This window comes from Drosophila subobscura, chromosome E, assembly GCF_008121235.1.
Source record: "Drosophila subobscura isolate 14011-0131.10 chromosome E, UCBerk_Dsub_1.0, whole genome shotgun sequence".
Taxonomy (NCBI): domain Eukaryota; kingdom Metazoa; phylum Arthropoda; class Insecta; order Diptera; family Drosophilidae; genus Drosophila; species Drosophila subobscura.
The window spans coordinates 8,049,357-8,071,981 of record NC_048531.1 but is presented as its reverse complement, the minus strand read 5'-3'; the positions used below and the strand labels follow the sequence as shown (position 1 = coordinate 8,071,981).

Sequence of the window (22,625 nt, the reverse complement as noted above, 5' to 3'; positions counted from 1 at the left end):
ACCGAATAATTTTCTAAATACATACCAAAGGACACAATTTTTCCTGTAGTTTTAAATCTTATATATTTTGATTCTGCTTATCGCAGCACAGGGTAGCATTTATATAATATTCGGTATTTGTGTGCGATAAGCTTAATTTATTTGCCTTATATTTTGAAAATAACAATTTTATATCCGATGAGAAAATCCGCTTTCAACAAAAGGTGGCGCTGGGGCATACCTGCTGATATGGGAAAAATAAGAGTGAGGCTCCATTGACTCCGTGGCGCAACGGTAGCGCGTCTGACTCCAGATCAGAAGGTTGCGTGTTCAAATCACGTCGGGGTCAGTTAATTTAAGTCTCTTTTTTTGTTTCGTTTATTTTTGTGTATTCTGTGGCTTTAACTATCTCAGATGGTGGACAAACCAAATAAATTGAGAGATAACAATTTTTGACTAGCTGATACAAAACATGTGGGTTTCACAAATAAACTACGTTCCAAAAGTATCAACTAAAAAGACAAAAAATGATTGCTGCATCGGCCGGGAATCGAACCCGGGCCGCCCGCGTGGCAGGCGAGCATTCTACCACTGAACCACCGATGCTTGTTGCAAACTTAAGTTTAAGCCGGGATAAACTTACACGTAGTATCGTCGGCCTTGACAACCTGTTGGTGTTGTGGTATATGGGGCACTGGACACCCTCCCCGCAATATGACTCCGTGGCGCAACGGTAGCGCGTCTGACTCCAGATCAGAAGGTTGCGTGTTCAAATCACGTCGGGGTCAATCAGAGAATTGTTCTCCCATTCTTTTTTTGATATATTTTAAACGAACTATTTCAACAGTATTTAAATATATAATTTATTGTATAATTTATAAGCAGCTTCGATTCAATTCACTACAAGCAACAACATGTAACATTATGAGCATTTACGAGTAGTTTTAACATTTAAAATCGCCAATATTCACGATAGTTTTTGATTTAACGATTAGGTTGTATGTATATATATATAAATACAGATATGAGTATATAGGTATTCGATTACTTGTTAAGTACTCTGTATACGATTATATTGTAAATTCCCTAAACGGTTTGCGTTTGCGTTGATTTATTATCAGTAGTTGTTCCCTTATTGCGCGATGCACTTACACATTTACATATGTTCATATGTTGGCTTTAAAGCGCATCGTTTAAGTGCCATAAATTTCAATATAAAATTCAAAATAATCCTACCCAACACCAGCATTAAATTCTGTTCTTCTGCGTACTATCAATCTTTCTCTTTTCTATTTATCTTCCTTTTTCTAGGTAAACGTATTTGGCTAACAGAATTTTTCAACAATTTCACACGAGTCAACAATTAAAATGGCTGCAGTATTTGCACTAACTAAGAAAAAACAATCCCAAAAACACAAACTATTGGACCCAGTGTTTCTTTTTCTCTTTTCGTGTATATTGTAGGTATGTATGTATGTATATTGTAAGTATGCATGCGCCTCCAAAAATATTGTAGGATTTAGTTGATTTCTTGGTCTCGCCTGTTCAAGTCCCACTACCACAATTTATTTGCTATTGACTAAGTTCAGGAATTCCTCGCGAGTCTTGTGATCGTCACGGAACACTCCCAGCATGGTCGAGGTAACAGTTTTGCTATTGATTTTCTGCACGCCACGCATTACCATGCACATGTGTCTGAAAATACGCAAAAACATGGAAAATATTTAATCCAGTCTTTTCATTGATCTTTCGGTTAGTGCGGATGTCGAGCTTTCGCCAAGCAAAGATCACAAGCATCGGTGGTTCAGTGGTAGAATGCTCGCCTGCCACGCGGGCGGCCCGGGTTCGATTCCCGGCCGATGCAATACACTTTTTGTCTTTCTTATTTTGCCCACTTTAATACTTACACTCCTTCAACAACAACGGCTACGCCTGCAGGCTGAACGGCCTGAGTAACAGCCACTGCAATTTGCTTTGTCAGGCGTTCCTGCACTTGCAATCGACGCGAAAAGATCTCCACAATACTGAAAAAGTGATAAAAATGTATATTGCCATATATTAACGTTCTTTCTTGGGGTGGTCTTACCGTGCCAGCTTGCTCAGTCCCAGGATCTTGTTGCAAGGCAAATAGCCGATGGAAACTTTGCCGTAGAATGGCACCAAGTGGTGCTCGCACATCGAAAACATTTCAATGTCCTTGACAACCACCATCTCATCATGATCCTCATCGAAAACGGCACCGTTCAGTACATCTGCAAAATAAAGGAACAATATAATAATAAAAAATAAAAATTTACCCAAGTGAAATGACCCCGACGTGATTTGAACACGCAACCTTCTGATCTGGAGTCAGACGCGCTACCGTTGCGCCACGGAGTCGTTGTATTCTAAGTCGTCAAATGCCCAATTTCCACAAAAGCCTCACTGTCTGGGACTTACACGTGATTTATGGCGCGATTTATTTGCTGCTAGCATAAATGAATGTTAAGTTCAAGTGGTGTGTGTGTCCATGCGTGTGCAATAGACTGTTCGGGGGTGTGGATGGGCGTTGTTATGTTGTTATGGAGAGGAGAGGGAGCTTTCTCAACACTTACTTTAAATGCTTTAAGTAGCGCAACCTACCACCCACTCCTGGCTCTCTCTCTCTCTCTTTCTCCCTCTTAACATATGTACACATGCAGAAAAGCTCTAGTTCTCTAGTGTGTTTCCGGATGGAAATCCAAACCCCCCAACATCTTCACTCCCAGCACCGTCTACCTATTTCAATGTCAGTTTCGCAAGTCACGTTGACTTGAAGTTGGGTTTTGGTTCTATGAATTTGGCTGGAATATCCACAACATCACTCCATTTTCGAAGGCTATTCACTTTCGCTTCTCTCATTTGGCTTTCAAACGGCCAACACATTCGCGCTCGTGCCTCGGCGGCCCCTGTTGCTGCTCAATTTACATGCGATTTTATTTGACAAACGGTAGAACCTGATTTTCATCTCGAAGAACCGGTCCGACGGAGCGCGTATCAGTTTATTTGCAATGTTGTTTCGTTCAAAGCGTTTGATTACATGACAAGTTCAAATGCAATTCCAATTGGAAGGCGGAGAAACCGCATGAAAAACGCCACGAAATTGGGCCATCCCATTATCGAAAATACTATATAAGGTAAGGTAAGGCTTGCAACGGTCAATTTCAACAACGGGTTTAACATACATAGGTACAGCTGAGGTCATATAAATAGTGCTGGCTACTGAAAGAATTGGACTTAGAACAAGGCATACATTGTTCAACATAAATTTCTACATTTTTTATGTTGTTCTCTAAACAATACTCCTATATTGATTCAATACTGCAGATTAACCTACTAAAGATTGCTCCTCAAACTAAACTAGACCATACATAGATAGAGCGCTATATTGTTTCCCTGTAGGTAGGGAACTAGACCTATGATTACTTCCACAGCAACTGTAACTCAAACGGACAGCAATTAGACTAATGCACTAACAGACTTAGGAACCCCCGATAAAAGTGAAGCACCTCGCAGACCAAGCTCATGAATCACTGTCCACGAAACTAGTTTTAGATCTCACTTTTGGGAAACGCCATGGAACCTATGACGCACTCAGCACAGGATAAACAACGGGAACGATCAGTGACCTGGTGCTAATTGCCAGAAAGCGAGACAAACAGGTGATAGGTGTACGTACCCTCTAGACATTGGTCGTAGCCCTTGGTGAAGTACAGCATGGCCTTGGCTGCCCGCTCGGGGGTCTTGATTAGGCCCTGGCGATCGGGATTCTCGCCGAGGCCGCCCAGCAGAAGGCGGTAGGAGCGTGCCATGTCCGGCAGCAGAGCCTCTCGCGTCGGTGGCTTGTGGTCCAGCTCCAGGTCGTGGTGGAAAGTACACTTCTCGTGGCCTGCAATGCAGAAAGGAGACAGAAGATTAAAATCATCATCACCAAATTATGCTATGGTGAGAGATAAGGAGACAATGCCCCCCTCTTGGCGTCTGTGTGCGGCTGGCTCTAGATGGAGATAATGAAATTGTTCTAAATCGAAGCACATCTCCAACCCTTGACCCCAAACAATTCTCTGGACGGGCCGTATCAGTATGTAGTCGTATTGCCAGGCGGCACCGGGATGAGTTCCCTTCTGCTTATCGGCAAAGAGTTGTATGTGTTTTGGTTAGCTCTTCGCCTGCCTACACCCTGCCCACATCGGGTCGTACAGACGCAGCCCCACTCCAACGTCCCACTACCTGGCGTTGTCGATGTACGCGGTGTCATTGGTGTTGTCGGTTGTGTACCGTCGTTTTCCGGAATGCTGCCGTTCGTCTTCAGAATCAGGCGGGGACGATTTGTGGCTCCACCGCTCGGCACCAGCTCATCCGTGGGCGTGCCCACAGCGGATCCTGGCTGCGGCACAACGGGCTCCTCCGGCTGCGACAGCGCCCGGTCCGCCAGGGAGGAGGTGCCCGAGGTGCTACTTGTTGAGCAGACGCTGTTGTTGCGGCCGCGCGACAGGATGTGGGCCTGCGGGAAGTTGGTGTCGTCGATGGCGTCGTTCAGTTCGCTGGCACTCATCTCGGACAGTTGGCGTGTGAAGCTCATTGCGAAACGCGGCGACGGCGGAGCTGGAGCGGTGGCGTAGCTGGATGGAGCTCAAATATTTGTCACTTTGAACAAAAAAAGATGCGTCTCGATAGTAAATACACAAAATTTTTAACTTTTTTCACTCGATTCTTTCTATTATTCGTTGAACTTTGCCTTAAGCTTTGTCTCCGTTTTGTGCTGGCGCGTTGGAATGCTTTGCTCGACTGAGTGGCTGCTGGGTCCAGCAGTGGCAATAAGAACCCCCCAAAGCAGAGCTTTGAGAGCAGCGCCAGAAAGCTCCCCCACCGAACCGACCCCGACTCATGAGCTCCACGCAACAGAGCGCAGTTGGCTGTCCAGTGGCTGCTTAACTGTGCAGCTCTCTCTCACAGTCTCTTGCTCTGGTGCGGACTTGTTGCTGCTGGTTCGCTCTCTCCCTGGAGAAGGGGGTCTGAGACTGGCGTCAACTGGTTCATCTTCAAGGTTCTTCAAGGAGTAGCATTAGTCTCTGTCAAGTGTTGAAATGTCAATCTACAGAGTCGACTCTGCCACATCACTCGATAGGAAGCCTTTCAACAAACAATTCCAAATTCCCTGCCCCTGCCCCTGTCCAAATCTGTCTGCCACATCATGAGCTACCGCGTCCAGCCGCGCAGCGATGATTACGATGTGATTGGCGCCGTGCCGCGCGACTTGTCCGTCATCAAGAACTTCCTGAAGCGGGACTGTGCCGTCAAGCGGCTAATAGACATCGAGGAGGACTTTCTGCAGCAGTGTGTGGATCGTGGCGAGGATCCTTTGAAGCCGAAGAATCAGCAGCTGAAGAAAACGAACGGCAATGGGAACGGTAATGGGAATGGGCACGATCCCTGTACCAGCAGAACACCACACGGTGAGAGTGTTCCCAACTACTGTGATCCGTGCCAGCGGCTCAAGACATCAGTGGTGCTGGAAGAGGTTCGACGCGAATCTGCGATCTGCATATAAGGTACCCAAGTTAACATAATCCTTCTATTTCTTCAGCTCACGCCGCCAGCGACCACCAATCCGGTGTACAACCAGGGACTGCCGACATACTTCGACGAGGAGACCGTGATGGGCACTTCCCTGCCCGTGAAGTTTCGCTTCCGGCGCAAGGCCAACGGCAACGACGTGGAGAAGAGCAGCAACCTGATGTGCACCTCAACGAACAACACGAACGTCGTGGTCCTCACTAACTGCTGCGACATTATGGTGTGGCCCAGCCAGCGGGTGGCCCAGATGAATCGAGTGCCCGTGACTATGATCTCGGGGAACGGCGACCTCACCGAGTACATGCTGGAGGAGGAGACCATCATGTGAGATAGTTTAAAGGGTGCGGGCATCAGCCATGAGGGGATGTAGTGAAGAACTTTACATAATATTCCTTACTTTAGTGGCAAATAAAGTGAAAATCATTGGCTCGATATTAACAAAAGGGTTCTATGTGTGAGTACCGAAACCCGCTAATGGCAAATGGAATTCATGTGGGGCTTCAAGTGATTGCTGACTGCCAATGGTTAGAGTGCTCCCTGCATAAAATCCGAATTTATCAATATCAAATCCCAAACCCAATTCTAAAGCCACTCACAACATGCAAATTCGGTCAATCTTTGGCTCTGTGTCGCCTCGTACTGAGAAACTGAGACTGTGACTGACTGATATTCAATCGGAGACAGTGACAGTACGGAATAATTCATCTGGAAATTGCTTAAGGCGGTCGTCTTGTTTACATAATCGGAACATAGCCCACAGCTGCAGATGACATAGGCATTGGGAATTCTATTCGAGCTCTGGCCACAGTGATTCCTCCCTCGAGTGTACTTTACTTTTTGCATCTTGAGTCATTCATTGAGATGTGGGGTTGGGCAGGGAGTCACTTTTAGATTTCACAGAAATTTGCGGGAAAACCGTTGCCCGAACCACTCCCAGGAACCATAACCATTTGAATGTAATCTTTGATGGATCACCAGTCAGTCCACTTGCCAGGGTTGCAGGACAGGCATATGTAGTTCATTTCTGTTACAGAGTCAAGTCAACCTGTTGCGGCATGTTCCATGCAATTAAGTCATTATTCACATTTATCAAAGGGCAGGTGTTCCTCGCTCTCTCTCTCTCAGTCTTTCGATCTGCATTACGGCTCAAGGAATGCCATACTCTGGGGGATTCTCAGCGGCTAGGGTTGCCACCAGCACCGACAGTGCCTGGCATTTGCTGAGAGAATTTTTTAAATGCCACAATTAGCAGCGGCAGGTCTCTTTTTCGATTTTATACAATATTACTTATGTGTATATATATTTTTTTTTATTGACCGCAATCGCTCAAATGTGAAGTACTGCCAACTGCTGCTGCTGCTGGGGCCGGTGCTGAGGGGGGGCTTATTAGTCACACAAACAAAGAAACTGAAAACGGCCACAGAAATATCGAAGCAGCCCACGAAGCCAAGTTTGGCCGGGGCTCGCAATTAAACGCTTTTTAACCTTCACAAAAGTAGTTCAGGTCTCCCTCCCCACTGCTCCCCTACCCTACCCCTAGTACACGCTCTGCACTACACGCTCCCACTCCGATTGGAAGCCCGTCCGTTGGCCAAATACCGGATTAAGACGAGGAGTTTATTGTCATGTCCAACTCTGCTCATGCGTCTCGCCATGGCTTTGTCTCTGTACTTGTACATGGCTCATGGCCCATGGCCCAGAGCCTCACATAACGCTCTCATTGAATCTGCCGATACGATCCAATCCGATCTGCGCTAACGTAAGTGCCAAGCAAATCTTTCAATGTCAATGTCAATACTCGTAAAGTCCATTTCCATTTCCATTTCCCTTCCCGTCCAGCCCTCACCATTGGTATGCTTATGCTCCTCCTCTCAAACTCCGGCATTCTGTGTGTCTCTGTGTGTGTGTGGTTTGATCATTTAAAGACTAAACACTGATATTTGAGTTTTCAGACTGTGGAGTAAAAGGCGATTGGTAGGCAGCGGTTTTATGTGTGCACATGTGCAGCATCGCCGGAAATTGGAGTCGGCTCATTATGCGCATCGGATTGAATTCCATTTTTGCTCTCTAATCTATGCCTCTGATGTAGTGATGCAATATCTGGTCGATATTACAATCAGACGCCACCTGCAGCCTTGAAGGTGTGACGTACATATCTCTCTCGGGAGCGGAAATACTGGACAGAACAATGTCCGATCAGCCTTAGCTTGAGTTATCTAAGAGGAGCTATTAATGCTGAAATTCTGTCTTTTAGCTTTACCAAATGACAAACTCTCTGTCTGTCACTCTCTTCAATCTGTGACTCAAACAGGAAGAAAGATTTACAGATCCATTTCCAAACTGTTCTCACCGTTTCCGTTGCCCATGTTGAGCATTTCCAGTTTCAGCTGTTGACTGTTTTTGGCGCCTAGGACGGAGACGACGGCGCCGGCTGAAGCCGCTGTGGGGATCGCGGCAGCGGCTTCAACATCAACAGAAGCTGCATCCGCGGCGCAGGCATCGCCATTTTGAGGGATGCTGCCATTTTGTTCACTGGTTTGGGGCTTCATTTTTGAATTGAATTGGCTTTGGATAGTAACTAAACGATTTACGTAGATTTGATTTGGCTTTCTAGCGTACGAATGGATCACGATGATTGTCGGAAAATGAACTTTTGAATTATTAATTGTTTTTGTTGAATTTATTTATCGGCTGCTCAGCTCTGCTACGCGAGTGTTCGTTAAGTGTTCAGTGTCGCGCTCCTTTCCTAAGCATCTACCCGACTAAACGGCCCGAGATTTAGTTATAACCTTTTTATTATGAAAAATCGAAAGTTCTTTTGTCGGAGAGCAAGCGCGTGCGAGAGTGAGCGCGAATGCGAATACGTTTGGAGTGCCAGTGAGTTTTATCTCGCTTTTGCGGTTGTGCTGTGGCTCTGCTCTGCTCTGCTCTGCTGTGCTGTGCTGTGCTGCCTTAACTGTATTCAAGCTTCGCTCTGCTCTGAGTAATGGCCGTGGCCGTTCGTGTCTGTTTGCAAAAGCTTTCGATTTGGTGTTCCTTCCCGACAAGCTCCAACGTGTCAGCCACACGAGGACTTCAGGAAATGCGAGAGCCCCAAAAGCTGTAATTCGAGTGGGAAAAGTTTCAGTTTCACAAATTTCAATTCAATTAAAAACATGCTGACAGAATAAACATTCGCAAAATCAAATCCATTAAGCAAACATTCAGTACTGAAATAATTGCATTGATAACCTGGCGACTAACTGGCAATTACGAGACTTGCAGCCACAACAATCACCTTACATTCTCCAGCTTAAATAATGCATAAACTAAGTTTAAATTTCGACTGATTGCGAGCCCCTAAATTTAATTTATCTCTCAGGCATCTATGAATTGCAAGGCATCAACTGAAAACTCCAACTTTGCTGCACAGTGTAAGTGTAATAATTGTTGTTACAACAAATGCTGTTTATAGTGGCGTCTCGACTTAGCTCCATTAATACAATTAATACAAATACAAAAGCGCAAAGCTCCCGTTGCGCATGCGCTGACGCCCTTTCGCCGCCTTGAGTGGATTGGAAGCGGAGTTAGTCATGCCCGCAAAATTATTAATAATATTAATTAGCCATTAATTGGACGTTTACGTCTCATTTGCATGGCATCCAAAAAAGGTATACTTTTGAAGTTTGTTCTGCCTGTTGCTCCGTTTTTAATGGCCATTCAATGTCATTGAAAAGCTGGCGCAAAATCGTGTTTAATTATTCCCGGAAGGAAGTGTGGCAGCGAGCCGGTTGCCGCTGCGTTCACAACTCCTGAACTTGGCCGCCCACGCCCTCTTTGCCCTGCGCCTGCCGCTCCAGTTTCTCCTGCTCCATGTTCTCCAGCTGGGCGAGCGTCAGCAGGGATATGCCCAGCTGATCCTCGCGGGTGAACGGCTGGGCCATGCGCCGCAGCCAGCGCCTGGCCAGCTGCACCGCCTCCTCGGTGCTCAAGTTGCAGAAGCTGTCCACCAGATGCTCCTGTATCCATTTGGGTAGACGGGAGCGTTTGTCCTGGCGCGAGAAGCGCTTGTCCGCGAATATCATGATGCCGTAGTCCGTCTTCCCGCGCAGCGCCCGGCCCACGCATTGCGCTGCATGCCGCATCGCGTCAAAGGTCAGAAAGTCGTTCTCACGTATCTGAAACTGGTCGCGCAGGTAGTCGAGGCGAGCCTTGAGTATGCGCGACTGCGTGTACACATAAGGTATCCCGAACATGAGCACCGCGCGACCATAATGATGGTCGAAATCCACACCCTCCGAGACCTTGCCACGCGCCACAGCCAGCAGCACAGCGCCGCGACCACAATCGCAGGCCTGCAAAACGAATGAGAGCATGAAAAGTCAGTGGAAATATCTATGGGAGGGAACATGATTCGGATCTACAACAGATTAGTGCTGCCAGCGATCCAACCAATTCCACAGCACCTCAATCTGCAAGGGTAGTCTGGGTATGGTTGAAAATGAGAGCGAGGCAAGTAGCAAGGCAAGAGCATGTCAAGTACAACGGTGGAGAAGCCATAGGAGTATCATAGATCGATGGCATTGGGTATGTTGGCCTCACCTTAACATAGTTCATCAAGGCATAGCTGGTCTCGGCATTGTCCTGGGTCTCGATGAACAGCAGCTTGTAGCGCAGCAGGGTGTCGACAATGCCCTGATCGTACCAGGAAGCCACAACAGACTCCAGATACAGGTATGAGGTAAAGAAGCAGACAATGCCATCGGGAACTGTCTTGGCCACCTCCACCAGCAGCTGACCATAGTTCCGGATGACAGCAGTGTCCTCGCGGGTCTCAAACTTGGACGAAATGGTCACCTGATCGTTTCCCTTGGATACAATCTGTGGGGGGAATGCCAACAGGCAGTCAGTCAAGATGTGTTCTATTGGCATTAATGCTGGCAGCAAGTATCACCATAGGAAGAAGGCAGGGGCGAGCCAGTGTCATGGTGAAGCTGCTCATGACAACTGGATCAAAGTCGAGTATCTTCGGGTACATGTCCATCGGCGACAGGGTGCCCGAGGTGATGACAACTGTTTGAAAGCGGGAGAATACCGGCGCCATGGCAATGGAAGAGTCCAAGCAACTGAAATGCAGTATAGGATTCGATACGGTGGGTGTCTTATCGTCAAAGGGCTCAATGATGATGGTGAATCCCTTCGTGTAGGTGGACACCAGTGTGGCAAAGTGTGTGATCTATGGATAAAATGCATTTTAGATATGACAGGAATCCCACAAAGATTAAACAACCCACTAGTGTCAGAGCTCCGTACTCCGTCATGTCGGTAATCTCGAGTGTGCGCAGGAGGCTGGACAGACGTTCGGCACAGAAGCGCAATGGCTTGCGTTCAATGCATATCTTGGCGGAGATATCCTTTAGGAAACCGGCTGGGGACTCCTGCACCACGTGATGAACGCGCAGTCGCGTCTTAATGAACTCAATGAAGCGACGCAGGAAGCTGAGGAAATGGTCCGCGTTGCGTATGTTACCAGGCACCACCTCGGTCAGCACATCGTTGGGTAGGACAGGATTGGCCATAATCATGTCCGTCTCTCGTTGGACGCTGGCATCTTTCAGGCCCTGCACCATCCGCTGGTACTCCTCATTTAGACGGTTCGTGTCCTCCTCCCGAATCCTGAAAGAAGCAGTTTTAAGGTGGTGAGTGGCATGGAATTGAGAGGTTCGACTGGGACTCACTCCTGCACCAATTTGGTCAGCTGATTCAACGCGTTTGTGCTGCGCTCCACTGTGCGTCTGTTGATCTTCACACTCATCGAATCAATGCAAACGTTGTCGATATTGTGCGCCTCATCGAAGACCACACAGGACTCGCGCGTCATCTCCTTGGACACAACCTGCGCGATCTTCGGATCCAGCAGATAATGATAGCTGTAAACCACAATTTGGGCATGTGCAATCTGGCAAGGATGATGATAATGAATATCATTGGATAGACAATGAACTAGTTTTCTCTTCACTCACAGCATAGCGGGCCAGAAAGTACGGACACCAGTTGCGTGAGCGTCCATATTCTTTGAGATCATCAAGGCTGTAGATTCCAACGGGCAGGGTGGACTCCTTGCCCTCCAGACTGAAGCCCTCAAAGTACTGACCTGCAAGTCAACAATTAACAAAAGCGATTATACAACCTAGCTCTGCTCCACTTACAGATGGGCGTCTCGGTGTCCATCTCATGCTTATCGCGTATGTAGCTGGCCGTTAGGCCATAGCACTTGCCGTCCACAGCCTTGCCCTCGCGCTCCTTGCTCACCTCCGGGTGGATGCACAAGTTCTTGCGGGAGCTCAGCACCAGGCCGGTCATGGCAGGCGGCTTCACACATTCCCGCTCATAGTAGACCATCAGGTTTTGCAATTCGGCTATTACCTTCTCGATTTCAGGCACTGTGCGGGAGCAGTATATCAGCTTGCGAATCGTCTCTGGATGCTCTATCATGTAGGCCACAATCAGCGAGAGCAGCGTGGCTGTCTTGCCCGTGCCCGAGGGCATCTCCAGCAAACAGTGTCCTTTGGCGTCCAATGTTCGCTTCAATTCCAGCATGTACGCATATTGTTCCGGGTAGATGTATTCGTACGGGAAATAGACGAGCAAGCCGTCAATACTGAGCCTATTGGGGAATTTCCATTAGTTGTAGCAACAAATTAATATAATTAAAACCATTCTTACTTCATCTTTTTGCTATTTCGAGGTAATTTGTAATTTCAAAACAATGGTGGCCGCATGCCGGCTCCTTATATTTTCGGTATATTTCTAATGGTCAGGCGGTATATTTCAAAGACTAGCTCAGACTAGGGCTGGAAAGACTACGACTTTTAACCAAAACAATCGAGAACCGGCAATTTGTACAACCATTGATACTATCGATGTTTTCCCAGCCCTAGCGTGCAAGCCAGAAATTATTTTGGTCCAAATTGATTCCAATTGCAAAGTTGTTTTTCTTTTTTCTGCACACAAGCAATCACTGCCATGGACGATCTGAACCCTTTGGCGGGCACAGCTCACCTCCTGGAAGAAGTGGACAGTGAGTGGCTCCGGCCCCCGGTTGGATGAACAAGGGTCTCTCTCAATTTTGACAAATCAAATTACAGAGAAGCTGATGGTGCTCTTGCGGGATGGTCGTACTCTAATTGGTTACCTGCGATCGGTGGATCAGTTTGCCAACTTGGTTTTGCAGCGCACCATTGAGAGGATACATGTGGGCAATCAGTATGGCGACATTCCACGAGGAGTGTTCATAATCCGAGGGGAGAATGTGGTCCTATTGGGTGAAATTGTGAGTGAACGTGGCCGAAATTACGATTACTTAATACCGGATCTTGTAACACCCCCCAACAGGATCGCGAAAAGGAACAAAAGCTGCCACTCAAAGAGATATCTGTGGACGAAATCCTGGATGCCCAACGACGCGAGCAGGAGCAGCGGCAAGAGAAGCATCGCCTAGTGTCCAAGGCACTCAAGGAGCGCGGCCTGGCCGTAAACGCGGAACTAATCAATGAGGACTTCTGCTAGGAAGCCACTAAAGTAAATAGACTAAGCATAAAGGGATTTTTCGTCACTTTGTATATTTGTACTGCATTAAAAACTATTTTAAAACCTATATACATCAATTGCCATGTAACCTGTTTTATCCCGACCCTGGCCCCGGGCCCGAACTCGCGCCTCGGCACTCCTCTTCGAACAAAATGTATTTCTCCAGTATTTGGAACATCTCTACCTTGGCCTTGATCTTGTGCACTCGGGACAGCTGCCTCAGGTAGGCAGCCACCGATTTACAGAAGTAATCGTCCTCGGTCTCTGTCCTAGTTGGCGTCGAGGTGGTCATAGAAGGAACCATTTGCTCCCGCTCTTGACTCACACTCGGCAGGCAGTCCATATATTTGATGTCGTCAGATTCGGCCGTCGCAGCGTCTTGTGCAGATGTGTTCGGTGTGGCGTTTGGATGAACTTCGACGATATGGTTGAGCCCTGATGTTAGCATGGGCAGTGGCTTGTGTTCACTTTCACCTTCACCATCCGCAATGTAGTGTTCCTCAAAGCTCTCCTGCTCGGGCTCTTGTCCATCGTCCGCCTCCACCAGCACCGAGTACGTTTCGGAGTGTGATGTCTGCACTTCCAGCTTGGTGTCGTAGTTGTGATCATCGCTCTCCTCGTATACATTCGAGTCCGGGTCCTCCATCATGCTGTCCGAGTCATGCGAAATCTTTGTTTTCTTGTTTCTCCTCACGTCCACTTTAAGCCAACCAGTGGGCGTCTGATCTCTTCTGTTGCGCTCGCGTCGTTTTCTAACAAACTCCCGCAGAAAATCCATTTGTCTGAAGAAATCATTGCGTCCGAATTCGCTAGTGGGATGAAGGCGCATCTGCTTGAGTTCACGCGAGTAGCGATCCCTCAAACAGGTCCAACGCCGTCGAGCATCTGTAATCGAAATTCTCAAACTCCCTGCCACTTTCGCCCAGTCCTCCTCTTTGCGCTGCGAGAGCCGAAACGAGGGAAGCTGCGGATCATAAAGCGAAGGTGTTGCGCGTATGGTTTCTATCAGCTGGATATCCGATGCGTCCAGGGGTCGATGGTTGGAGCTCATTTTGTTTAAATATGAGTATTTAAAATTTTTTTTTGCGTGTTTCGTGTTTTGTTTAGTGATGGTCAGTGTGTCCGTGGATTTCTAAATAAAATATACCGACTTACCCTCAAAAATATACCGAAATCACTTTCTCACTTTCTATACTATAAATATAATGATAATTGTATTTCTTCGATGTTGATAGTCTGTTTCACATTACTAGAAAGCAAAGACTCACTCCAAACAAAATCAAATTTTATCCGATTAATAAATCAATTGTCTACTAGATTGGCAAGTCTTCATGACTGTCTTTCATTGGCTTGTAACAGCCCCGTGAAAAGGGTGATGTGATAAAATTAGAGACGCACTCAAAAAAACTGAAACTAAGGCGTCGAAAAATACCGATATCCCTGTGTATCGATAAGTACAATTAAAAGTTTCAGATATATGATTTGAAACCGTGAAAAGCAACTTAAAAGTAGTCTCGTTTTCCCGTAATTTATAAAATAAGTTGATTAAAATGCATTATTTCAATGCATATGCCAGTCCTGACATATATCAGTTACAAAAATATTGTCAGCCCATGAGTAAATATCGATATTTTGATATATCTATCTGTCATCAATATATATCTAACATCCCTACGGGCAGCCATTTTTTTCACGCTTTGTGTAAAAAGTGGAAAAGGCAGAAAAGTCTAAAAACAGATTAAAAAGAGTTGTAAAAGTCTTGGGATACTTGCGAAAGTATGCAATATTGAAATTAGTGCGTGTTCGAATTGTGTGAAACCAACAATTGAACATGGAAACTGTTGTGGCTTTCAACAATGAGGTAAGTCCGAGGCTGCGGAGCCGCCGCTTGCTGATTGCGTGTAGAGACTCGACTCACTGAAAAGTACGCAAATTGTTTGGAGCGTGCTGTGGTGTGGTGGTTATACAACGTCAAACCACTGAACAAATGCAATTGTTACAGTGAATATGTGTATATACAACAAATAGTTATTTCTAGCCAATGCCCCAAATTTTTTCATACAAGCGCAGCGCAGCACCGCCCAGGGTTGCATGTTGCCCTTGCCGTTTACGATTGCGATAACCACATCCCCATGCCCACTTGTTCTTCCTTTCCGTTCCAGCTCTCCGGACTCTATGACAGCCGACCGCCCATATCCAAGGCTAAGATGGCCGCAATTACCAAGTCGGCAATGCGAGCCATCAAGTTCTATAAGCATGTCGTCCAGAGTGTGGAGAAGTTCATACTGAAGTGCAAGCCAGAGTACAAGGTGCCGGGACTGTATGTTATCGATTCAATTGTGCGTCAATCGCGCCACCAGTACGGGCCCGAGAAGGATGTATTCGCGCCCCGCTTCCAGCGCAACCTCACAGAGACCTTTGCCAATCTCTTCCGATGCGCTCCCGAGGACAAGAGCCGCATCATCCGCGTTCTCAATCTCTGGCAGAAGAACAACGTCTTCAAGTCGGACGTCATCCAGCCCATCTTCGATCTGGCCGATCCCAATCATCCCATCTACCATCAAATGCAAATGCAAATGCAGATGGGCGGTGGCGGCGGACCCGGTGGAAATGTGGGGCCTGGTCCCAGCAGCAGTGGAGCGCTAAGCCTGGCCGATATCTCCAGCGGGCCGAATGGACTCAACACCTCTGGACTGAGCCAAATGGACCTGAGCATGAACAGTGGCCAGGGAGACGACAAGATGGGCGGGGTGCCCGATTTATCGGTGAGTTGGTTGTCCGAATGGTTGGGCTTGGAACGACCCGACTCCACCCACTCAAAACATCCAAACTAATCGAAGTGATATTGTGTATCCCTTTACGCATACTAACTCACAATCTCTTTCAATCTTTGTTGTTCGCTGTCTCTTGCTTCATGTCTTGTGCTAACCAACATCTTTCGTCCTTGCAACACCCAGATGGGTCATGAGAAATCCTACGGTGGCGGTGTCAGCAGCAGCAGCTCAAAGCGTCATCACTCGGAACAGCATTATATGAAGCGTCAGTCGGGATCGTCGAGCAAGTCGCATCATCACAAATACAGCAAGAGCTCGCATGAGATCGACTACGATGTGCGCTCGATCATGGACGATGAGGAGGACAATATGCAGCGAATGATGGCCGATGATCATCATCATCATCATCACCATCACTGCATGGGCGACGACTCGCCCCCGACATCATCCAATTTGCTAGACGTATGGCCCGAACCCCAGTCGATCTCATTTCGCTTTTCTGTTTAGTTTTTAGTTTCTTGTATTAACACGCCCTGCCCTGCTGCCCCTTCCCTGAGATACTCTTGCCTAATCCCTGGTCTGTCCTTTGCAGAACAACAATCTGAAGCAGCTACTCAATGATCCGAATGTGCTGCGGCAGCTGCAAACTCTGCAGAATTTCCAGAAGTTCAAGCAACAGGAGGAGAATCAAAAGATGCGCTACCAGGATGATGCCCTGCAACAGCATTTGCAGAACGTCCTGAAGGTATATTATCGTTGTGTTGTCCGTGGTAATCTGTAATATGTCTAAGCATGACAATTCAATCTCCAGGGCACTGCTGGCATGCCTCCTGGCATGGGTATGGGCATGGGCATGAACCTCAACCACAGTGATGGGCAGGACATGAACAAGGACGTGGAGTTCATCTCGGAGCAGCAGTCGATTGAGGTATACCGAATCTGTCTATCTTCTTATCTATCTTAGTTGTTTGTTTCGGCCTCGTGTATGCTTTTGATCCCCTCGCGCCCGCTCATTGTGCGTACTGTGTGGGTCGAAAGCATAAACGAGTCGCCCATCCAACACCTGATGTTGTTGTTCCTATCGCGAAGACATACACACACACTCCCCAGAGCGTGACGGGGTGGACTGTGCTGACGTGCAGTTGGGTCTGAGTTTGTCCAAAATAAATCAAAACACACACAAGAAGTACGCCCAAAATGTTGTTATAACCAATGCGAGTGGTCTAGAAATGTTTCGAATTTAAAATCTAATCTAACTATAGCTATAGCTGGGATACAATTCAACTCGTTTAAGCAATAACTTTACTACTACAATGTGGCTCAACAATTGGTTGCACCCATGAGGGGCATTATTGAGCCACAAGTGTAGATACTTTTTGATAAATCATTGAAAATTATTTGAAAACATAAGAAACAGTTGCAATAGTTGATTTAAAGATTAAAGATTTATGTTGTATGACAAAAAATGAGAAGAGAAGAGAAGCCAAAGGTAAGGTTTTTAAAGAAATATTATGTCCGGCGGAACAACCCCCCCGTACCCGATGCTATAACAACGTTTGGTAAGTGCTCCTAAATATGTACCAAAAAAAACCATTCAAAACCAAAGAATCAAAAAACTTGCTCGAAAATGCCAAAACAGGACAAACGAAAATGTTAAGAATCGTCGAACCACACGTCAACACACGCCAGAGAATGCAGTTTATATATATATATATATATCTTTTTTTTTTTTCGTTTTCTTCTCGTCTTTCTGTAGTCCTCTTTCGTCCTCGAATCAGCCTCTTCATAGATTCCCTCTACTAATCTCCTCCATTCCTGCCCGCCTCATCCCAACCTTTTTCCTTTTACGCTTACGCAAATGTTAACGTTTTTATATCACAAAATCAATTCTCTCAAACTTCTTGCCAACACTCCCGACTCCAATAGGTGATCAATCTGGATGGGGCCGATTCGCGTAGTCCAACGCCCGACCGGGAGAGGTACAAGCGTAGCCGGAGGAACAGTCGCAGTCGAACTCGCTCCCCACGCGGACGTGGCACAGGAGGCGGCGGCGGTGGAGGCGGTGGCGGCAATGGCAACGATCGACGTCGCCGCGGATCCCGATCGCGCAGTCGTTCACCTCGTTCCAGTCGCCGGCGAGGATCAAGGGATCGTGATCGCATGGATCGCAACAATCGGGACAAGGAGCGTGACCGAGAGCACGAGCGTGAGCGACGCAAGAAGGGGCTGCCCGATATTAAGAAGGATCACCTCAGTGGTAAATATGTCGTCGTCAATATGGACCAAAAAAACAGTTCCCAAAAACGTTTCTTTTCTCCTGCAAAAAGTTCGTTAGCTGGAGACTGTTTTTGGACATGATTTGTTGTAGTGTTTCTTCCATTTTCATTTTGTTTACTGCTTTTTTTCTTCTTTTTTGTGTCTGCTAATCCGAAAGAGTTCTCTCCTCTATATTCCTGCAGCTCCTTGGCTCGTGTTGACGTGTGTGTGTGTGTGTGTTATAGCTTTAGTGATTCTTGCACTTTGATCTCTGGCATATTTTAAGACTACTGAAACCCTAGACCCACTCCTAGATCCATCCCCCTGTCATGCGTTTTCGAGCAATGTTTTTAAAGATTATACTACACATTCCATATGATATGATACGTTACCATTCTTAACTAATAAGATATATAAAAGACAGTGCTTAAGAGCATATATATTAGCCACTGGATACATTATGAATCCCACTAAAATGTGGTCGTAAATTGATTGGAAAAACTAAAGATTCAACTGACGACACGCACCGCTCAACGAGCTGGGGGGCTCCTCCGCCTACACACGCCTACTTTTTGATAGAACCGATCTATATACATATAAACATGTAAATATATATTCTTATATCGCGTTTATCTTACAGTTTGCAGCACCACCTTGTGGGTGGGTCATCTGTCCAAGCTAGTCTATCAGGAAGAGCTGTCGGACACCTTTGGGGAGTACGGTGACATAGTGAGCATCGATCAGATTGTGCCACGCGGATGCGCTTTCATTGTGATGAATCGTCGCCAGGATGCACACAAGGCGATGCAAGCGTTGAAGAATCACAAGCTACAGGGCAGGGCCATAACCATCTCATGGGCCGCCGGCAAGGGGGTGAAGAGCAAGGAGTGGAAGGACTTTTGGGACCTGGAGCTGGGCGTCACGTATATACCCTGGAACAAGCTGAGTCCCGAGACGGATCTCGACACCCTCGAGGAGGGCGGCATGTTCGACGAGGACACCATGCCCAGCTGGATCAAGCAGAAGATCAATCAGGCCAAAAATGTCGGCAAGGAGAAGAACTCGGCGTCCACACCAGAGACCGCTACGGGGGCTGTGCCAGGGCCTCCACCAGGAATGATGTTCGGCATCGATACAACGCAGCCGCCGCCAGTGGGTCCAGTTGGTCCACCACCGCACGGTCCTGGCGCACCGCCACCGCCAGCACTCATGGGCATGGTGAGGGGACAATATCCGATGGCTCCGCCCATGGGGATAGGCATGCCGCCACCGATGATGATGCCACCGACAAATATGCCACCACCGATGATGATGCCCACGACAAACATGCCGCCACCAATGATGATGCCCCCTGGCATGATGCCGCCCGGCTTTCCAGGTACTATTTCTCCCATACTTCTATGCGTCGAAAGTGAATATCAATCCGTTATGTTACAGGCATGGGTGGACCTCCTCATCCAATTGGTATGCCTCCCGGAGGCCCCTTCCCGCCGCCCGGTACAGTGCCTCCTCCCATGGCAGGCGGCGCCCCAACCTCGGGCAGCAGTGGCAACATAAGCGACGATCAAATGGACATTGAAATGGAACTGGAGGATGCCCCGCCCCCTATGCCGCCCCAGCAGCAGGCCAGCTTCAATCCGCCCATGTCCAATCCAAACAATGTGGAGGCGGTGGTGGCTGCCGCGGCCAACGAGATGTTCCAGCGGGAACGGGAGCGTTCCCGTGGCCCCGGGGGCGGTGGCTCACGTTGGGGCGGACGCGATGACGTGGCCGAGGCTGCCGAACGCTGGAGAGCCGAAAATGGCGGTGGACCTGGACCTGGAGCTGGACCAAATGCCGCATTCAATGAGGCGCGAGCTCGGCTCAACCTGAATCCCCTAGAGCATGGAATGCAAAGACCAGACTTTATGGGCGTGGGTAAGTAACAACCCGCACAATAAGCATGCTTACGAATTTTACTTGCCTTTCATTTCCACATCTATTTTATAGACTTTGATAATCGCGGTGGACCAGGTCCACGTGGAATGGGGCCACGCAGTGGGAACCTGAATGGAGGCGGAGGACCAGGCGGAGACTTCTTCTCGCCCAACATGAACAACAGCCGATTCAATCAGCCCACCAGCTTGATGCAGATGCGTATACCGCCGCCGGCGGCCTTCAATCAGCGCATGGGTGGTCCCAATCCCAATCCCAGCAATGCTGGTAATGGCGGCGCCGTGGGACCCATGTTCATGCGCAATCAGGGCGGTGCCGTTTCCGTTGGTGTGGGCGGCCCCTGCGGTGCACCCGGTGGACGACAACAGGGACAGGGACCAGGTGAGATGCAAGACTCAAGAAGGGACTCACGCAAGACTCAAGACTCAAGATATTCAAAGTGTGTTCAATGGCAGCCCAATTCAAGACATCGTCGGCATTCGATTGACCTCGATTGATTTTTTTATTAGGAGTGGGGAAATGTTTTATGTACAGAAATATAAATAGAACAAGAGAAGAGTTGGATGAGTTTCTGTAGGCGTTAGTAGATGTTGTTCATTACCAATTCCGTTATTTGCAGGCTTCTTCAATCCCCGGAACCCCTTCAATGATAATCAACGGGGACGCGGCGGCCCTGGTGGTGCAGGCGGTGGTGCTGTCGGCCGTGGAATGGGAGGTGGAGGTGTCGGCGGCCGAGGACGCTGGAGCGACGATGAGGAGGAAGGCGGCAACAATTTCAATAAGCGCCGCGCCGGTCCTGGAGGTCCTGGCGGTAATCGCTTCCGTGGAGACCGAGCAGGCGACAATCCTGACGAGCGCCGCGGCAACAATGCACGTGGCGGACGCGGACCGAGAGAAGAACGTGACCGTCCAGGCTTTGGTAATAGACGCAGCTCGCGTGACGACAGTAGTCGCCATTCGATAAGTTCCACGGATGAAGCAAGCAGCAAGCCCATATCGGAGCCGGAATCCAAGGAAAAGCATCCGGAGACGGCTGCATCCAGCACCAATTCATTGTCAGTGCCAACGCCAACGCCAGCCACAGCCACTGCCACTGCCACAGCGACTGCTGATGGGGCAGACACGGAGGAGGACTGGGACCGTGAGCTGCAGGACTATGAGGCGAGAATGGAGGCGGAGCAGGCAGCTAAGGCCGGGCGAGGTGCCCCAGAGGACACTCCAGCTACTGAAGAGCAAACTACAGGCTCTCGGTCGCCGGTGGAGGATTTCGCGAGGCCAGCAGAAGTGTCGAGCGAGATGCCGGCACAAAAACAAACAGATGCTTCACCCGCCTGCACGCCTCTCTACGATGAGCTGCCACCACCCTCAGCACCAGTCCCAGCCGCAGCGCCCGCTGAGCCCGAAAGCAGAGTGGAGGCAGCTGCAGAAGCAGAAGTAGCCGCTCCACAGATCCCTGAATTTATTCGCACCGAGGCTGGGCCCAAAGACGAACCCCCTCCAGCACCAGCTCCCGCTCCGGAAACACAAGAAGAAGCCCCACAAATGGAGGCTACACAGACAGAAGCTCCATTGACGGTGGAGTCAGGTGGCGAACAAGCAGCAGTGGCTGTCGAGGCTGAAGCATAGATAACGGCAGAGCAGCAGGAACAAAAGGATTATTGGATGAATTCTGATTGAATTACTCTCAAGAAAATTGTAACCTATGATTTTCCTTACCGAGTAACCCACACATGTGTAAAATCCCATACATACGAACCCATTTCAATCTTTAAAACCTGAGATTTCGTGGCATTTCACGTACTTTAAGCTGAGCGCCAGCAAACAAGAATTTTTGGTTTGGTGAATCACTCTCTACTCGTACAATAGGAATACAATAGGAAGGAACTCCGCATGGACCGGAGCGCAGGATGACTACGTGGACTAAATTCACACACGGATATAGAAAATAATTAGCAAAAGCAGGAGAGAATGTGAGAGTTTGGACGGACGCAAAGGACAGGAAAGATATTGACAGAACAACGCAGAAGCGGAAACAAATCGGCAATCGCAGATAACTTGAAGTGTTTATAATTTTGTTATGTATTTAGTTTTAAGGGTCTATTTAACACTCGGATTGTTTATAACGCGCAGATTCTAGGTACATAATTGTGTACAATTCAAACACAATTATATTATATATCAATACTATTAAAAACAACAAAAAATGTATTATCAAGTGTCGAAAAATTAATTACAATTCAATAATGTGGTTTATTTTCCCACCCGTTCACGAGAGGGAAAGTGTTGTCATACAAATCGTGTTATCGTGTTCAAAAATTAACAGCCAGCCTAGCAGCCCACTGTTAAGCGCAAGACTATCGATACTAGCTAAACTCAGATTCAGCTATGCTCTTCACATCTCTAGTTATACAAAATGCAATGTTCAATTTTTTTAATTTTTCATTGAGTAACCAAACATTTTTTTTTACGATTTTCTGCATTAATGCATTGGAAAACAAGAAAATACTCAGAAATTAT

The 22,625-nt window shown here is 47.7% G+C and overlaps 7 protein-coding genes and 5 non-coding genes across 16 annotated transcripts in view; 7 read left to right on the top strand and 5 right to left on the bottom strand.

Moving 5' to 3' along the window:
* Positions 1 to 22,625, top strand: part of LOC117891784 (RNA-binding protein 8A) — a 187,586-nt gene that overhangs the window by 87,943 nt on the left and 77,018 nt on the right. The window lies entirely within an intron of this gene.
* Trnaw-cca lies at positions 257 to 328 on the top strand. The gene has a single exon. It is a non-coding gene; the product is annotated as a tRNA-Trp (tRNA).
* Positions 515 to 585, bottom strand: Trnag-gcc. Its single transcript has one exon. It is a non-coding gene; the product is annotated as a tRNA-Gly (tRNA).
* Trnaw-cca lies at positions 696 to 767 on the top strand. The gene has a single exon. It is a non-coding gene; the product is annotated as a tRNA-Trp (tRNA).
* Positions 1,288 to 8,352, bottom strand: LOC117891779 (GTP cyclohydrolase 1). 3 transcript variants are annotated; one of them, XM_034797447.1, is made up of 5 exons: positions 7,925 to 8,352; positions 3,677 to 3,886; positions 2,066 to 2,231; positions 1,887 to 2,003; positions 1,288 to 1,674 (listed from the first exon to the last, which is right to left on the bottom strand). In XM_034797447.1, the coding sequence occupies exons 1-5, from the start codon at positions 8,121 to 8,123 to the stop codon at positions 1,545 to 1,547; spliced, it is 822 nt and encodes a 273-aa protein (XP_034653338.1). In that variant the 5' UTR covers positions 8,124 to 8,352; the 3' UTR covers positions 1,288 to 1,544. The 3 variants fall into 3 exon arrangements, with proteins under 3 accessions (XP_034653338.1, XP_034653336.1, XP_034653337.1); XM_034797445.1 differs by lacking the exon at positions 7,925 to 8,352 and adding an exon at positions 4,228 to 4,787; XM_034797446.1 differs by lacking the exon at positions 7,925 to 8,352 and adding an exon at positions 4,276 to 4,787.
* Trnag-gcc lies at positions 1,773 to 1,843 on the top strand. Its single transcript has one exon. It is a non-coding gene; the product is annotated as a tRNA-Gly (tRNA).
* Trnaw-cca lies at positions 2,287 to 2,358 on the bottom strand. Its single transcript has one exon. It is a non-coding gene; the product is annotated as a tRNA-Trp (tRNA).
* LOC117891783 lies at positions 5,158 to 6,049 on the top strand. Its single transcript, XM_034797453.1, has 2 exons — positions 5,158 to 5,518; positions 5,585 to 6,049. Exons 1-2 carry the CDS (start codon positions 5,192 to 5,194, stop codon positions 5,900 to 5,902), a joined length of 645 nt encoding a protein of 214 aa, XP_034653344.1. The 5' UTR covers positions 5,158 to 5,191; the 3' UTR covers positions 5,903 to 6,049.
* On the bottom strand, positions 8,975 to 12,390 carry LOC117891770 (general transcription and DNA repair factor IIH helicase subunit XPD). Its single transcript, XM_034797426.1, has 8 exons — positions 12,280 to 12,390; positions 11,763 to 12,220; positions 11,577 to 11,707; positions 11,292 to 11,512; positions 10,848 to 11,229; positions 10,508 to 10,789; positions 10,156 to 10,434; positions 8,975 to 9,908 (listed from the first exon to the last, which is right to left on the bottom strand). Exons 1-8 carry the CDS (start codon positions 12,282 to 12,284, stop codon positions 9,357 to 9,359), a joined length of 2,310 nt encoding a protein of 769 aa, XP_034653317.1. The 5' UTR covers positions 12,285 to 12,390; the 3' UTR covers positions 8,975 to 9,356.
* LOC117891789 (U6 snRNA-associated Sm-like protein LSm1) lies at positions 12,475 to 13,212 on the top strand. Its single transcript, XM_034797460.1, has 3 exons — positions 12,475 to 12,634; positions 12,702 to 12,886; positions 12,949 to 13,212. The coding sequence occupies exons 1-3, from the start codon at positions 12,580 to 12,582 to the stop codon at positions 13,120 to 13,122; spliced, it is 414 nt and encodes a 137-aa protein (XP_034653351.1). The 5' UTR covers positions 12,475 to 12,579; the 3' UTR covers positions 13,123 to 13,212.
* Positions 13,159 to 14,277, bottom strand: LOC117891780. The gene has a single exon (XM_034797448.1). It carries the CDS (start codon positions 14,192 to 14,194, stop codon positions 13,238 to 13,240), a length of 957 nt encoding a protein of 318 aa, XP_034653339.1. The 5' UTR covers positions 14,195 to 14,277; the 3' UTR covers positions 13,159 to 13,237.
* Positions 14,819 to 22,310, top strand: LOC117891766 (SR-related and CTD-associated factor 4). 3 transcript variants are annotated; one of them, XM_034797406.1, is made up of 10 exons: positions 14,825 to 15,004; positions 15,306 to 15,908; positions 16,101 to 16,379; positions 16,510 to 16,662; positions 16,729 to 16,845; positions 17,844 to 18,174; positions 18,814 to 19,551; positions 19,611 to 20,090; positions 20,163 to 20,489; positions 20,728 to 22,310. In XM_034797406.1, exons 1-10 carry the CDS (start codon positions 14,975 to 14,977, stop codon positions 21,732 to 21,734), a joined length of 4,065 nt encoding a protein of 1,354 aa, XP_034653297.1. In that variant the 5' UTR covers positions 14,825 to 14,974; the 3' UTR covers positions 21,735 to 22,310. The 3 variants fall into 3 exon arrangements, with proteins under 3 accessions (XP_034653299.1, XP_034653297.1, XP_034653298.1); XM_034797407.1 differs by lacking the exon at positions 16,101 to 16,379 and having other exon boundaries at positions 14,826 to 15,004; XM_034797408.1 differs by lacking the exons at positions 17,844 to 18,174; positions 19,611 to 20,090; positions 20,163 to 20,489; positions 20,728 to 22,310 and having other exon boundaries at positions 14,819 to 15,004; positions 18,814 to 18,986.

Bases quoted from the DNA above. Each gene is read 5' to 3' on its own strand.
- LOC117891779 (XM_034797445.1), bottom strand. From the start codon at position 4,579: ATGAGCTTCACACGCCAACTGTCCGAGATGAGTGCCAGCGAACTGAAC. The intron at 2,004-2,065 runs GTAAGACCACCC...TCACTTTTTCAG, and splicing joins GGACTGAGCAAGCTGGCACG to TATTGTGGAGATCTTTTCGC. The intron at 1,675-1,886 runs GTAAGTATTAAA...GCGTATTTTCAG, and splicing joins GCCGTTGTTGTTGAAGGAGT to ACACATGTGCATGGTAATGC.
- LOC117891783 (XM_034797453.1), top strand. From the start codon at position 5,192: ATGAGCTACCGCGTCCAGCCGCGCAGCGATGATTACGATGTGATTGGC. The intron at 5,519-5,584 runs GTTCGACGCGAA...CTATTTCTTCAG, and splicing joins CATCAGTGGTGCTGGAAGAG to CTCACGCCGCCAGCGACCAC.
- LOC117891770 (XM_034797426.1), bottom strand. The intron at 11,708-11,762 runs GTAAGTGGAGCA...GTTGACTTGCAG, and splicing joins GGACACCGAGACGCCCATCT to GTCAGTACTTTGAGGGCTTC. The intron at 10,435-10,507 runs GTGATACTTGCT...TTCCCCCCACAG, and splicing joins GCCCCTGCCTTCTTCCTATG to ATTGTATCCAAGGGAAACGA.
- LOC117891789 (XM_034797460.1), top strand. From the start codon at position 12,580: ATGGACGATCTGAACCCTTTGGCGGGCACAGCTCACCTCCTGGAAGAA. The intron at 12,635-12,701 runs GTGAGTGGCTCC...ATCAAATTACAG, and splicing joins CCTCCTGGAAGAAGTGGACA to AGAAGCTGATGGTGCTCTTG. The intron at 12,887-12,948 runs GTGAGTGAACGT...ACCCCCCAACAG, and splicing joins TGGTCCTATTGGGTGAAATT to GATCGCGAAAAGGAACAAAA.
- LOC117891780 (XM_034797448.1), bottom strand. From the start codon at position 14,194: ATGAGCTCCAACCATCGACCCCTGGACGCATCGGATATCCAGCTGATA.
- LOC117891766 (XM_034797406.1), top strand. From the start codon at position 14,975: ATGGAAACTGTTGTGGCTTTCAACAATGAG. The intron at 15,005-15,305 runs GTAAGTCCGAGG...TTTCCGTTCCAG, and splicing joins TTGTGGCTTTCAACAATGAG to CTCTCCGGACTCTATGACAG. The intron at 15,909-16,100 runs GTGAGTTGGTTG...TGCAACACCCAG, and splicing joins GCGGGGTGCCCGATTTATCG to ATGGGTCATGAGAAATCCTA.